The sequence below is a fragment of the Leptodactylus fuscus genome, unplaced genomic scaffold (assembly GCF_031893055.1).
Source record: "Leptodactylus fuscus isolate aLepFus1 unplaced genomic scaffold, aLepFus1.hap2 HAP2_SCAFFOLD_139, whole genome shotgun sequence".
NCBI lineage: Eukaryota > Metazoa > Chordata > Amphibia > Anura > Leptodactylidae > Leptodactylus > Leptodactylus fuscus.
Window position 1 is genome coordinate 197,381 of NW_027440161.1, and position 15,604 is coordinate 212,984.

A 15,604-nucleotide genomic window follows, 5' to 3' on the forward strand; every position below is an offset into this window, starting at 1 on the left:
TATGGATAAGTATGGGTGAGTATGGATTAGGACGGATGAATATGGATGAGTATTAGTGAGTATGGATAAGTATGGATTAGTATATTTAAGTATGGATAAGTATGGGTGAGTATGGATTAGGACGGATGAATATGGATGAGTATTAGTGAGTATGGATAAGTATGGATTAGTATATTTAAGTATGGATAAGTATGGGTGAGTATGGATGAGTATAGGTAGGTATGGGTGAGTATGGATAAGTATGGATGAGTATGGATTAGGACGGATGAATGTGGATGAGTATGAGTGAGTATGAAAAAGTATGGATGAGTATGGATGAGTATGAATGAGCATGGGTGAGTATGGATGAGTATGGGTGAGTATGGGTGAGTATGGATGAGTATACGTAGGTATGGGTGAGTATGGCTAAGTATGGGTGAGTTTGGATGAGGATGGATGAGTGTGGATGAGTATGGGTGAGTATGGATGAGTATGGGTGAGTATGGATAAGTATACATGAGTATGGATGAGTGTGGATAAGTATGGATGAGTGTGGATGAGCATGGGTGAGTATGGATAAGTATGGGTGAGTATGGATGAGTATGGCTGAGTATCGCTGAGTATGGGTGAATATGGATAAGTATGGGTGAATATGAATAAGTATGGATTAGGACGGATGAATATGGATGAGTATGGATGAGTATGAATGAGCATGGGTGAGTATGAATAAGTTTGGGTAAGTATGGATTAGTATGGATGAGTATGGATGAGTATGCGTGAGTATGAATAAGTATGGATGAGTATGGGTGAGTATGAATAAGTATGGATGAGTATGGATTAGGACGGATGAATATGGATGAGTATGAGTGAGTATGGGTGAGTATGGATTAGTATGGATTAGTATATTTAAGTATGGATAAGTATGGGTGAATATGGGTGAGTATGAATAAGTATGGATTAGGATGGATGAATATGGATGTGTATGAGTGAGTATGGGTGAGTATGGATTAGTATGGATGAGTATGAATGAGCATGGGTGAGTATGGATGAGTATAGGTAGGTATGGGTGAGTATGGCTAAGTATGGGTGAGTTTGGATGAGGATGGATGAGTGTGGATAAGTATGGATGAGTATGGGTGAGTATGGATGAGTATGGGTGAGTATAGGTAGGTATGGGTGAGTATGGATAGGTATGGGTGAGTATGGATGAGGATGGATGAGTGTGGATAAGTATGGATGAGTGTGGATGAGCATGGGTGAGTATGGATAAGTATGGGTGAGTATGGATGAGTATGGGTGAGTATGGATGAGTATGGGTGAGTATGGATAAGTATGGGTGAGTATGGATGAGTATGGGTGAGTATGGGTGAGTATGGATATGTATGGATGAGCATGGGTGTGTATGGATGAGTATGGATGAGGACAGAAACATATAGATGAGTATGGGTGAGTATGGATGTGTATGGGTGAGTATGGATGATGGATGGATGAGTATGGATAAGTATGGATGAGTATGGGTTAGTATGGATAAGTATGGATGAGTATGGGTTAGTATGGATAAGTATGGGTGAGTATGGATGAGTATGGATGAGGACGGATGAGTATGGGTGAGTATGGATGAGTATGGGTGAGTATGGGTGAGTATGGATAAGTATGGATGAGTATGGGTTAGTATGGATGAGTATGGGTTAGTATGGATAAGTATGGATGAGTATGGGTTAGTATGGATAAGTATGGGTGAGTATGGATGAGGACGGATGAGTATGGGTGAGTATGGATGAGTATGGGTGAGTAGGGATGAGTATGGGTGAGTATGGATAAGTATGGATGAGTATGGGTTAGTATGGATAAGTATGGATGAGTATGGGTTAGTATGGATAAGTATGGATGAGTATGGGTTAGTATGGATAAGTATGGGTCAGTATGGGTGAGTATGGGTGAGTATGGATGAGTATGGGTGAGTATGGATGAGGACGGATGAGTATGGGTGAGTATGGATGAGGGCGGATGAGTATGGGTGAGTATGGATGAGTATGGGTGAGTATGGATGAGGACGGATGAGTATGGGTGAGTATGGATGAGTATGGGTGAGTATGGATGAGTATGGATAAGTATGGATGAGGATGGATGAGTATGGGTGAGTATGGATGAGTATGGGTGAGTATGGATGAGTATGGGTGAGTATGGATAAGTATGGATGAGTATGGGTGAGTATGGATGAGTATGGATAAGTATGGATGAGGATGGATGAGTATGGGTGAGTATGGATGAGTATGGGTGAGTATGGATGAGTATGGGTGAGTATGGCCACTCTTTAATGGGCAATTACATATAGATTATACACCTTAAATTATGTGGGGAGTGAGCTAAAGACTCTTTTACTCACCACAAATTGAGCTTGTTGTTGTTGATGTTGTTGAAGTTGTTGATTTTGTTGTGGATGTTGTTGATGTGGTAGCTGTAGACGTAGAACTTGATTGGATGCTTCTCAAAGTTGAGTTAACAGAAGTGATTGTTGTTGGTATAGAACTGGTGGTAGAGTTCACAGTTGTGGATGTTGTTGGTATAGAACTGGTGGTAGAGTTCACAGTTGTGATTGTTGTTGGTATAGAACTGGTGGTAGAGTTCACAGTTGTGGTTGTTGTTAGTACAGAACTGGTGGTAGAGTTCACAGTTGTGGTTGTTTTTGGTACAGAACTGGTGGTAGAGTTTACAGTTGTGGTTGTTGTTGGTACAGAACTGGTGGTAGAGTTCACAGTTATGGATGTTGTTGGTATAGAACTGGTGGTAGAGTTCACAGTTGTGGATGTTGTTGGTATAGAACTGGTGGTAGAGTTCACAGTTGTGGATGTTGTTGGTATAGAACTGGTGGTAGAGTTCACAGTTGTGGTTGTTTTTGGTACAGAACTGGTGGTAGAGTTTACAGTTGTGGTTGTTGTTGGTACAGAACTGGTGGTAGAGTTTACAGTTGTGGTTGTTGTTGGTACAGAACTGGTGGTAGAGTTCACAGTTGTGGTTGTTTTTGGTACAGAACTGGTGGTAGAGTTCACAGTTGTGATTGTTGTTGGTACAGAACTGGTGGTAGAGTTCACAGTTGTGATTGTTGTTGGTACAGAACTGGTGGTAGAGTTCACAGTTGTGATTGTTGTTGGTACAGAACTGGTGGTAGAGTTCACAGTTGTGATTGTTGTTGGTACAGAACTGGTGGTAGAGTTCACAGTTGTGATTGTTGTTGGTACAGAACTGGTGGTAGAGTTCACAGTTGTGGTTGTTGTTGGTACAGAACTGGTGGTAGAGTTCACAGTTGTGATTGTTGTTGGTACAGATCTGGTGGTAGAGTTCACAGTTGTGGTTGTTGTTGGTACAGAACTGGTGGTAGAGTTCACAGTTGTGGATGTTGTTGGTACAGAACTGGTGGTAGAGTTCACAGTTGTGGTTGTTGTTGGTACAGAACTGGTGGTAGAGTTCACAGTTGTGATTGTTGTTGGTACAGAACTGGTGGTAGAGTTCACAGTTGTGGATGTTGTTGGTACAGAACTGGTGGTAGAGTTCACAGTTGTGGTTGTTGTTGGTACAGAACTGGTGGTAGAGTTCACAGTTGTGATTGTTGTTGGTATAGAACTGGTGGTAGAGTTCACAGTTGTGGTTGTTGTTGGTACAGATCTGGTGGTAGAGTTCACAGTTGTGGTTGTTGTTGGTACAGAACTGGTGGTAGAGTTCACAGTTGTGACTGTTGTTGGTATAGAACTGGTGGTAGAGTTCACAGTTGTGGTTGTTGTTGGTACAGATCTGGTGGTAGAGTTCACAGTTGTGGTTGTTGTTGGTACAGAACTGGTGGTAGAGTTCACAGTTGTGGTTGTTGTTGGTCCAGTAGCAGTGGTGGAATTGACAGTTGAATTTGTTTTGGTTGTATCAGATGTGGTACTTGCTGTAGAAGATCCTGAAAAGATGTTTCCAGCTGTGTTTAGACTAGTACTGTTATTAATTGTGGTTGTTGGTGTAGTCAAGCTTGAAGAGGGTGTTGTGTTGATGGTTGTTGTTGATTCAGATGAAGGACTGCTTGTCAATGTTGATTTGACCGATATGACAGTTGTTGGGATGGTGGTGGTGGTGGCAGTGGTTGAAGTTCCTGTAGAAGATATATCAGCTGTGCTTGTACTGGTATTACTGGCCAATGGAGATGTGGTTGAACCTAAAATGGCTGTTGATGGTGATGTAGGACTGGAAAGAAAGCTTGTCATTGTTGAGTTGTCAAATAGGCCAGATGTTGGTATGGTAGTAATGGTGGTGGTGGTATTAGTTGTAATAGATTCTGTAGAATTTGATCCAGCTGTTCTTTGACTAGTACTAGTAATATTAGTTGTTGATGATGCTGTTGTGGTAAATGTAGTTGTACTGGAAAGGACACTTGTCATTGTTGAGTTGACAGATGTGCCAGTTATTGGTATCGTAGTGGCAGAGGTAGAAGTGTCGGTGGTATCTAATGTGGTACTTGCTGTAGATGTAGAATGGATAACAGCTGTGGTTAGATTATTACTGCTATTACTTGTTGTAAAGGATGTAACTGAGCTCAAAGATGGTGTTACTGTCGAGTTAGATGTAGGATTGGAAAGGATGCTTGTTGTTGTTGTTGTTGGGTTGACAGATGTAGCAGTAGCTGTAGAAGATTTGGTAGAATTGATCCCCGCAGTTATCAGAGTAGTACTGGTATAGCTTTCTGTTGTGGGTGTAGTTGTGATGACAGATGTTCCAGTTGTTGGTACATTGGTGGTAATAGTAGGGGCTCTGGTTGTATTTAATGTTGTACTTTCTGTTGTAGGTTCAGTAGAATTGATCCCCGCAGTTATCAGAGTAGTACTGGTATAGCTTTCTGTTGTGGGTGTAGTTGTGTTGCCAGATGTTCCAGTTGTTGGTACATTGGTGGTAATAGTAGGGGCTCTGGTTGTATTTAATGTTGTACTTTCGGTTGTAGGTTCAGTAGAATTGATTCCACCAGTGCTTAGCGTTGTACTGCTATAGCTTTCTGTTGTGGGTGTAGTTGCGCTCAAAGAAGGTGTTGTTGCGTTAGTAGTAATTGTCACGATTTCTATAGAGGTCGGTCTAGACTCTGTTGAGTCAACTGACGTATCTGAAATATCTGTAGGTAAGATAGTTGATGTAGACATGCTAAAATTGCTTGTAGTAGAGGCAACAATCACTGGGGTTATTGTAGAAGGTTGGGTGGTGGCTGCGGAAGATGTAAGGCTTGTAGCTGAACTTTCAGTCGTCTCATTTCTACTAGTAGTTTGTACTTCATTAGTAGATGCCTCAGTATTGTTCACTGTCGGTTGAAGTGTGGTCAGAGTCTGAGTATTGCTGTTTGGTTGGACTGTGGTTAAAGATGCTGTGATAATGGTTGATGATACACCAGAAGTGGTGACTGATGTCTGCACCATAGATGGAGTGGTAGAAGTTACAGCTTCAGTTGCTGTCACAGCAGATTCTGACTGTGTTACACTAGTAGAGCTTTCAGTAGATGGGCCAGAAGAACTTACAGAGGGTGACACAGATGTAGATTCAGAGTTACTTGATGTCAATGCAGATGTTCCAGGTGTTGAGAAGCTTGTGGTGATGATGTCTGTGGTAGCTGAGGAGGACTCAGGAGCTGTAGAGGATACAGTTCCACTAGTTACAGCAGATTCTGATTGTGTTATATCAGTAGAGGTTTGAGTGGTTGTACTTGAAGGATGATCAGAAGGTGACACAGATGTAGATTCAGAGTTACTTGATGTCTCTGCAGGTGTTTCTGATGTAAAGCTTGAGGTGATGATGTCTGTGGTGGCTGAGGAGGACTCAAGAGCTGTAGAGGATACAGTTCCACTAGTTACGGCAGATTCTGACTGTGTTATATCAGTAGAGGTTTCAGTGGTTGTCTCTGAAGGGCTTACAGAAGGTGACACAGATGTAGATTCAGAATTACTTGATGTCTCTGCAGGTGTTTCTGATGTAAAGCTTGTGGTGATGATGTCTGTGGTAGCTGAGGAGGACTCAGGAGCTGTAGAGGATACAGTTCCACTAGTTACGGCAGATTCTGATTGTGTTATATCAGTAGAGGTTTCAGTGGTTGTACCTGAAGGACTATCAGAAGGAGACACAGCTGTAGATTCAGAATTACTTGATGTCTCTTCCAGTGTAGTGAGGATTGTGGTGATGATGTCTGTGGTGGCTGAGGAAGACTCAAAAGCTGTAGAGGATACAGTTCCACTAGTTACAGCAGATTCTGATTGTGTTATATCAGTAGAGGTTTCAGTGGTTGTCTGTGAAGGACTTTCAGAAGGAGACACAGATGTAGATTCAGAGTTACTTGATGTCTCTTCCAGTGTAGTGAGGATTGTGGTGAAGATGTCTGTGGTGGCTGAGGAGGACTCAAAAGCTGTAGAGGATACAGTTCCACTAGTTACAGCAGATTCTGACTGTGTTATATCAGTAGAGGTTTCAGTGGTTGTCTCTGAAGGACTTTCAGAAGGTGACACAGATGTAGATTCAGAGTTACTTGATGTCACTGCAGGAGTTTCCAATGTTGTGAGGATTGCGGTGATGATGTCTGTGGTGGCTGAGGAGGTCTCAGATGCTGTAGAGGATACAGTTCCACTAGTTACAGCAGATTCTGACTGTGTTATATCAGTAGAGGTTTCCGTGGTTGTCTCTGAAGGGCTTACAGAAGGTGACACAGATGTAGATTCAGAGTTACTTGATGTCTCTGCAGGTGTTTCTGATGTAAAGCTTGTGGTGATGATGTCTGTGGTAGCTGAGGAGGACTCAAGAGCTGTAGAGGATACAGTATCACTAGTTACAGCAGATTCTGATTGTGTTATATCAGTAGAGGTTTCAGTGGTTGTACTTGAAGGATGATCAGAAGGTGACACAGATGTAGATTCAGAATTACTTGATGTCTCTTCCAGTGTAGTGAGGATTGTGGTGATGATGTCTGTGGTGGCTGAGGAGGACTCAAAAGCTGTAGAGGATACAGTTCCACTAGTTACAGCAGATTCTGACTGTGTTACATCAGTAGAGGTTTCAGTGGTTGTCTGTGAAGGACTTTCAGAAGGTGACACAGATGTAGATTCAGAATTACTTGATGTCTCTTCCAGTGTAGTGAGGATTGTGGTGATGATGTCTGTGGTGGCTGAGGAAGACTCAAAAGCTGTAGAGGATACAGTTCCACTAGTTACAGCAGATTCTGATTGTGTTATATCAGTAGAGGTTTCAGTGGTTGTCTGTGAAGGACTTTCAGAAGGTGACACAGATGTAGATTCAGAGTTACTTGATGTCTCTGCAGGTGTTTCTGATGTAAAGCTCGTGGTGATGATGTCTGTGGTGGCTGAGGAGGACTCAGGAGCTGTAGAGGATACAGTATCACTAGTTACAGCAGATTCTGATTGTGTTATATCAGTAGAGGTTTCAGTGGTTGTACTTGAAGGACTTTCAGAAGGTGACACAGATGTAGATTCAGAGTTACTTGATGTCTCTGCAGGTGTTTCTGATGTAAAGCTTGTGGTGATGATGTCTGTGGTAGCTGAGGAGGACTCAGGAGCTGTAGAGGTTACAGTATCACTAGTTACAGCAGATTCTGATTGTGTTATATCAGTAGAGGTTTCAGTGGTTGTCTCTGAAGGACTTTCAGAAGGTGACACAGATGTAGATTCAGCGATACTTGATGTCTCTTCCAGTGTACTGAGGATTGTGGTGATGATGTCTGTGGTGGCTGAGGAGGTCTCAAGAGCTGTAGAGGATACAGTTCCACTAGTTATGGCAGATTCTGATTGTGTTAAATCAGTAGAGGTTTCAGTGGTTGTACTTGAAGGACTATCAGAAGGTGACACAGATGTAGATTCGGAATTACTTGACGTCTCTGCAGGTGTTTCTGATGTAAAGCTTGTGGTGATGATGTCTGTGGTAGCTGAGGAGGACTCAGGAGCTGTAGAGGTTACAGTATCACTAGTTACAGCAGATTCTGATTGTGTTATATCAGTAGAGGTTTCAGTGGTTGTCTCTGAAGGACTTTCAGAAGGTGACACAGATGTAGATTCAGCGATACTTGATGTCTCTTCCAGTGTACTGAGGATTGTGGTGATGATGTCTGTGGTGGCTGAAGAGGACTCAAAAGCTGTAGAGGATACAGTTCCACTAGTTACAGCAGATTCTGATTGTGTTATATCAGTTGAGGTTTCAGTGGTTGTGTCTGAAGGACTTTCAGAAGGTGACACAGATGTAGATTCAGAGTTACTTGATGTCTCTGTAGGAGTTTCTGATGTAAAGCTTGTGGTGATGATGTCTGTGGTGGCTGAGGAGGTCTCAGGTGCTGTAGAGAATACAGTACCACTAGTTACAGCAGATTCCGATTGTGTTATATCAGTAGAGACTTCAGTGGTTGTCTGTGAAGGACTTTCAGAAGGTGACACAGATGTAGATTCAGAGTTACTTGATGTCTCTGCAGGTGTTTCTGATGTAAAGCTTGTGGTGATGATGTCTGTGGTGGCTGAGGAGGTCTCAAGAGCTGTAGAGGATACAGTTCCACTAGTTACAGCAGATTCTGACTGTGTTATATCAGTAGAGGTTTCAGTGGTTGTGTCTGAAGGACTTTCAGAAGGTGACACAGATGTAGATTCAGAGTTACTTGACGTTTCTGCAGGTGTTTCTGATGTAAAGCTTGTGGTGATGATGTCTGTGGTGGCTGAGGAGGACTCAGGAGCTGTAGAGGATACAGTTCCACTAGTTACAGCAGATTCTGATTGTGTTATATCAGTAGAGTTTTCAGTGGTTGTGTCTGAAGTGCTTTCAGAAGGAGAAACAGCTGTAGAATCAGAAATACTTGATGTCTCTTCCAGTGTTGGGAGGATTGTGGTGCTGATGTCTGTGGTGGCTGAGGAGGACTCAAGAGCTGTAGAGGATACAGTTCCACTAGTTACAGCAGATTCTGATTGTGTTATATCAGTAGAGGTTTCAGTGGTTGTCTCTGAAGGACTTTCAGAAGGTGACACAGATGTAGATTCAGAGTTACTTGATGTCTCTGCAGGAGTTTCTGATGTAAAGCTTGTGGTGATGATGTCTGTGGTAGCTGAGGAGGACTCAGGAGCTGTAGAGGTTACAGTATCACTAGTTACAGCAGATTCTGATTGTGTTATATCAGTAGAGCCTTCAGTGGTTGTACCTGAAGGACTATCAGAAGGAGACACAGATGTAGATTCAGCGATACTTGATGTCTCTTCCAGTGTAGTGAGGATTGTGGTGATGATGTCTGTGGTGGCTGAGGAGGTCTCAAGAGCTGTAGAGGATACAGTTCCACTAGTTACAGCAGATTCCGATTGTGTTATATCAGTAGAGGTTTCAGTGGTTGTGTCTGAAGGACTTTCAGAAGGTGACACAGATGTAGATTCAGAGTTACTTGACGTTTCTGCAGGTGTTTCTGATGTAAAGCTTGTGGTGATGATGTCTGTGGTGGCTGAGGAGGACTCAAGAGCTGTAGAGGTTACAGTATCACTAGTTACAGCAGATTCTGAGTGTGTTATATCAGTAGAGCTTTCAGTGGTTGTGTCTGAAGGGCTTTCAGAAGGAGACACAGATGTAGATTCAGAGTTACTTGATGTCTCTTCCAGTGTAGTTAGGATTGTGGTGATGATGTCTGTGGTGGCTGAGGAGGACTCAGGAGCTGTAGAGGATACAGTATCACTAGTTACAGCAGATTCCGATTGTGTTATATCAGTAGAGGTTTCAGTGGTTGTCTCTGAAGGACTTTCAGAAGGTGACACAGATGTAGATTCAGAGTTACTTGATGTCTCTGCAGGTGTTTCTGATGTAAAGCTTGTGGTGATGATGTCTGTGGTGGCTGAGGAGGACTCAGGAGCTGTAGAGGTTACAGTATCACTAGTTACAGCAGATTCTGATTGTGTTATATCAGTAGAGGTTTCAGTGGTTGTGTCTGAAGGACTATCAGAAGGAGATACAGTTGTAGAATCAGAAATACTTGATGTCTCTTCCAGTGTTGGGAGGATTGTGGTGCTGATGTCTGTGGTGGCTGAGGAGGACTCAAGAGCTGTAGAGGATACAGTTCCACTAGTTACAGCAGATTCTGACTGTGTTATATCAGTAGAGGTTTCAGTGGTTGTCTGTGAAGGACTTTCAGAAGGTGACACAGATGTAGATTCAGAGTTATTTGATGTCTCTGCAAGTGTTTCTGATGTAAAGCTTGTGGTGATGATGTCTGTGGTGGCTGAGGAGGACTCAAAAGCTGTAGAGGTTACAGTTCCACTAGTTACAGCAGATTCTGATTGTGTTATATCAGTAGACGTTTCAGTGGTTGTGTCTGAAGGGCTTTCAGAAGGAGACACAGATGTAGATTCAGCGATACTTGATGTCTCTTCCAGTGTAGTAAGGATTGTGGTGATGATGTCTGTGGTGGCTGAGGAGGACTCAGGAGCTGTAGAGAATACAGTATCACTAGTTACAGCAGATTCTGATTGTGTTATATCAGTAGAGGTTTCAGTGGTTGTCTCTGAAGGACTTTCAGAGGGTGACACAGATGTAGATTCAGCGATACTTGATGTCTCTTCCAGTGTAGTTAGGATTGTGGTGATGATGTCTGTGGTGGCTGAGGAGGACTCAGGAGCTGTAGAGGATACAGTATCACTAGTTACAGCAGATTCTGATTGTGTTATATCAGTAGAGGTTTCAGTGGTTGTGTCTGAAGGACTTTCAGAGGGTGACACAGATGTAGATTCAGAATTACTTGATGTCTCTGCAGGTGTTTCTGATGTAAAGCTTGTGGTGATGATGTCTGTGGTAGCTGAGGAGGACTCAGGAGCTGTAGAGGTTACAGTATCACTAGTTACAGCAGATTCTGATTGTGTTATATCAGTAGAGGTTTCAGTGGTCGTCTCTGAAGGACTTTCAGAGGGTGACACAGATGTAGATTCAGCGATACTTGATGTCTCTTCCAGTGTAGTGAAGATTGTGGTGATGATGTCTGTGGTGGCTGAGGAGGACTCAGGAGCTGTAGAGGTTACAGTATCACTAGTTACAGCAGATTCCGATTGTGTTATATCAGTAGAGCTTTCAGTGGTTGTACCTGAAGGACTATCAGAAGGAGACACAGATGTAGATTCAGAGTTACTTGATGTCTCTTCCAGTGTAGTTAGGATTGTGGTGATGATGTCTGTGGTAGCTGAGGAGGACTCAGGAGCTGTAGAGGATACAGTATCACTAGTTACAGCAGATTCTGATTGTGTTATATCAGTAGAGGTTTCAGTGGTTGTCTCTGAAGGACTTTCAGAAGGTGACACAGATGTAGATTCAGAGTTACTTGATGTCTCTGCAGGTGTTTCTGATGTAAAGCTTGTGGTGATGATGTCTGTGGTGGCTGAGGAGGACTCAGGAGCTGTAGAGGATACAGTATCACTAGTTACAGCAGATTCTGACTGTGTTATATCAGTAGAGGTTTCAGTGGTTGTGTCTGAAGGGCTTTCAGAAGGAGACACAGATGTAGATTCAGCGATACTTGATGTCTCTTCCAGTGTAGTTAGGATTGTGGTGATGATGTCTGTGGTAGCTGAGGAGGACTCAGGAGCTGTAGAGGTTACAGTTCCACTAGTTACAGCAGATTCCGATTGTGTTATATCAGTAGAGGTTTCAGTGGTTGTGTCTGAAGGGCTTTCAGAAGGAGACACAGATGTAGATTCAGAGTTACTTGATGTCTCTTCCAGTGTAGTTAGGATTGTGGTGATGATGTCTGTGGTGGCTGAGGAGGACTCAGGAGCTGTAGAGAATACAGTTCCACTAGTTACAGCAGATTCTGACTGTGTTATATCAGTAGAGGTTTCAGTGGTTGTGTCTGAAGGACTTTCAGAGGGTGACACAGATGTAGATTTGGAATTACTTGACGTCTCTGCAGGAGTTTCTGATGTAAAGCTTGTGGTGAAGATGTCTGTGGTGGCTGAGGAGGACTCAGGAGCTTTGGAGGTTACAGTATCACTAGTTACAGCAGATTCTGATTGTGTTATATCAGTAGAGGTTTCAGTGGTTGTCTCTGAAGGACTTTCAGAAGGTGACACAGATGTAGATTCAGAATTACTTGATGTCTCTGCAGGTGTTTCAGATGTTGTGAAGATTGTAGAAATAATATCTGTGGTGAGTGAAGACTCGAAGGCTGTAGAAGTTTCTCCTGTATTTGTCTGTTGTGTGGTTTCAGACTCAGATGATGTTGTTTCCTGGACATTCGTACTAACACTAGACGTAGTGGGCGATTCAGTATCTAATGATGTTTGGGAACTTTCAGGGTTTGGAGATGTTGAAGGCTCACTGTTTGAGTCGGTGGTGGATATCAATGTTACTTCTTCAGTGCTGATTGTAGAGTCTGATTGACCTGTAGCTGCTACAGAGGATATAGTCTGTGAAGAGTCCGTTGTAGTATATACATAACTTATAGTCGTACTACTTTCTGGAGACGTATCTGAGGCAGACGCTGTGCTGCCTTCATCTGTGGTGGTCGGGGACTCGGTGGTGCTTGTACTAATGTCTGTATCTTGCGTTGATGATTCTGAGTTGGTTGTCTCAGTAGTTGATGAATCATTAGAAGATGAAGCTTCTGTTGTAGAGTATAATGTTGTGACAGCAGATTCTGTTACACCGTCAGATGTCATTGTTGAGTAATCTGTAGAACTTTGCCCAGTTACTGCCACACAATGTATAACACCTAGAAAAACATATTAAAAAACTTATCACAAATCCAAACATTGGCAGACTTCATTAGGAATTCCGATATGTATTATATTAATATTATAACCACTCGTGGCCAGTGGCATTCGGTCACATAATGGATTGCTGTGGTATAGAAACTGAGTCTATGCGCTCCTTGATGAGCTAATAAAGTAGTCCCATGATCAGGAAGCTTTACTGTCTGCTCTGGTGAACTCAAGGGATGGGCAGCATGGAAGATCAGTGGCTGAACAACATGATGGATTTCTGGCCGGATAGCAGGGTTAATGAGTGGTTGGTCTGCATGGTGGTTTAGTGGCTAGGAAGCATGATGGACCAGTGACCGGGCAGTATAGTGGATCAGTGACAGGGCAGTATGATGGATCAGTGACCGGGCAGTATAGTGGATCAGTGACAGGGCAGTATGATGGACCAGTGACCGGGCAGTATGGTGGATCAGTGACTGGACAGTATGGTGGATCAGTGACCGGGCAGTATGGTGGATCAGTGACCGGGCAGTATGGTGGATCAGTGACCGGGCAGTATGGTGGATCAGTGACCGGGCAGTATGATGGATCAGTGACCGGACAGTATGGTGGATCAGTGACTGGGCAGTATGGTGGATCAGTGACTAGACAACATGGTGGATCAGTGACCGGGCAGTATGGTGGATCAGTGACCGGGCAGTATGGTGGATCAGTGACTAGACAACATGGTGGATCAGTGACCGGGCAGTATGGTGGATCAGTGACCGGGCAGTATGATGGATCAGTGACTAGACAACATGGTGGATCAGTGACCGGGCAGTATGGTGGATCAGTGACCGGGCAGTATGATGGATCAGTGACCGGGCAGTATGGTGGATCAGTGACCCGGCAGTATGGTGGATCGGTGACCGGGCAGTATGGTGGATCAGTGACCGGGCAGTATGATGGATCAGTGACCGGGCAGTATGGTGGATTAGTGACAGGGCAGTATGGTGGATCAGTGACAGGGCAGTATGGTGGATCAGTGACCAGGCAGTATGGTGGATCAGTGACCGGACAGTATGGTGGATCAGTGACAGGGCAGTATGGTGGATCAGTGACCGGGCAGTATGATGGATCAGTGACTAGACAACATGGTGGATCAGTGACCGGGCAGTATGGTGGATCAGTGACCGGGCAGTATGATGGATCAGTGACAGGACAGTATGGTGGATCAGTGACCGGGCAGTATGATGGATCAGTGACCGGGCAGTATGGTGGATCAGTGACTAGACAGTATGGTGGATCAGTGACCGGGCAGTATGGTGGATCGGTGACCGGGCAGTATGGTGGATCAGTGACCGGGCAGTATGGTGGATCGGTGACCGGGCAGTATGGTGGATCGGTGACCGGGCAGTATGGTGGATCAGTGACCGGGCAGTATGGTGGATCAGTGACTGGGCAGTATGGTGGATCAGTGACAGGGCAGTATGATGGATCAGTGACCGGGCAGTATGGTGGATCAGTGACCGGGCAGTATGGTGGATCAGTGACCGGGCAGTATGGTGGATCAGTGACCGGGCAGTATGGTGGATCAGTGACCGGGCAGTATGGTGGATCAGTGACAGGGCAGTATGATGGATCAGTGACCGGGCAGTATGGTGGATCAGTGACCGGGCAGTATGGTGGATCAGTGACCGGGCAGTATGATGAATCAGTGACCGGGCAGTATGATGAATCAGTGACCGGGCAGTATGATGGATCAGTGACTGGGCAGTATGGTGGACCAGTGACCGGGCAGTATGGTGGACCAGTGACTGGGCAGTATGGTGGACCAGTGACAGGGCAGTATAGTGGATCAGTGACCGGGCAGTATGGTGGATCAGTGACCGGGCAGTATGGTGGATCAGTGACAGGGCAGTATGGTGGATCAGTGACCGGGCAGTATGGTGGATCAGTGACCCGGCAGTATGGTGGATCAGTGACCGGGCAGTATGGTGGATCAGTGACAGGGCAGTATGGTGGATCAGTGACAGGGCAGTATGGTGGATCAGTGACAGGGCAGTATGGTGGATCAGTGACCGGGCAGTATGGTGGATCAGTGACAGGGCAGTATGGTGGATCAGTGACCGGGCAGTATGGTGGATCAGTGACCGGGCAGTATGATGGATCAGTGACCGGACAGTATGATGGATCAGTGACCGGGCAGTATGGTGGATCAGTGACCAGGCAGTATGGTGGATCAGTGACAGGGCAGTATGGTGGATCAGTGACAGGGCAGTATGGTGGATCAGTGACAGGGCAGTATGGTGGATCAGTGACCGGGCAGTATGGTGGATCAGTGACCGGGCAGTATGGTGGATCAGTGACCGGGCAGTATGGTGGATCAGTGACCGGGCAGTATGGTGGATCAGTGACAGGGCAGTATGGTGGATCAGTGACCGGGCAGTATGGTGGATCAGTGACCGGGCAGTATGGTGGATCAGTGACCGGGCAGTATGGTGGATCAGTGACAGGGCAGTATGGTGGATCAGTGACAGGGCAGTATGATGGATCAGTGACAGGGCAGTATGGTGGATCAGTGACCGGGCAGTATAGTGGATCAGTGACAGGGCAGTATAGTGGATCAGTGACAGGGCAGTATGGTGGATCAGTGACCGGACAGTATGGTGGATCAGTGACCGGGCAGTATGGTGGATCAGTGACCGGGCAGTATGGTGGATCAGTGACCGGGCAGTATGATGGATCAGTGACCGGGCAGTATGGTGGATCGGTGACCGGGCAGTATGGTGGATCGGTGACAGGGCAGTATGGTGGATCGGTGACAGGGCAGTATGGTGGATCGGTGACAGGGCAGTATGGTGGATCGGTGACCGGGCAGTATGGTGGATCGGTGACCGGGCAGTATGGTGGATCGGTGACCGGGCAGT

The 15,604-nt window shown here is 44.9% G+C and overlaps 2 protein-coding genes across 2 annotated transcripts in view; both read right to left on the reverse strand.

Annotated features, from left to right (window-relative positions):
• The window catches only part of LOC142187211 (uncharacterized), a 44,571-nt gene extending 38,933 nt beyond the window's left edge, over nucleotides 1–5,638 (reverse strand). Inside the window, exon 1 of the mRNA XM_075261464.1 lies at nucleotides 2,366–5,638. Within this exon, the coding sequence (XP_075117565.1) occupies nucleotides 2,366–5,414 (3,049 nt within the window). The 5' untranslated portion in view covers nucleotides 5,415–5,638. The remainder of the gene's footprint in view (nucleotides 1–2,365) is intronic.
• On the reverse strand, nucleotides 5,432–12,229 carry LOC142187210 (uncharacterized). The gene is made up of 3 exons (XM_075261463.1): nucleotides 12,154–12,229; nucleotides 5,514–12,094; nucleotides 5,432–5,446 (listed from the first exon to the last, which is right to left on the reverse strand). Exons 1-3 carry the CDS (start codon nucleotides 12,227–12,229, stop codon nucleotides 5,432–5,434), a joined length of 6,672 nt encoding a protein of 2,223 aa, XP_075117564.1.
• Nucleotides 12,230–15,604: the final 3,375 nt, after the last annotated feature.

Bases quoted from the DNA above. Each gene is read 5' to 3' on its own strand.
- LOC142187210 (XM_075261463.1), bottom strand. From the start codon at position 12,229: ATGTCCAGGAAACAACATCATCTGAGTCTGAAACCACACAACAGACAA. The intron at 12,095-12,153 runs GTCTTCACTCAC...AAACACCTGCAG, and splicing joins GAAACTTCTACAGCCTTCGA to AGACATCAAGTAATTCTGAA.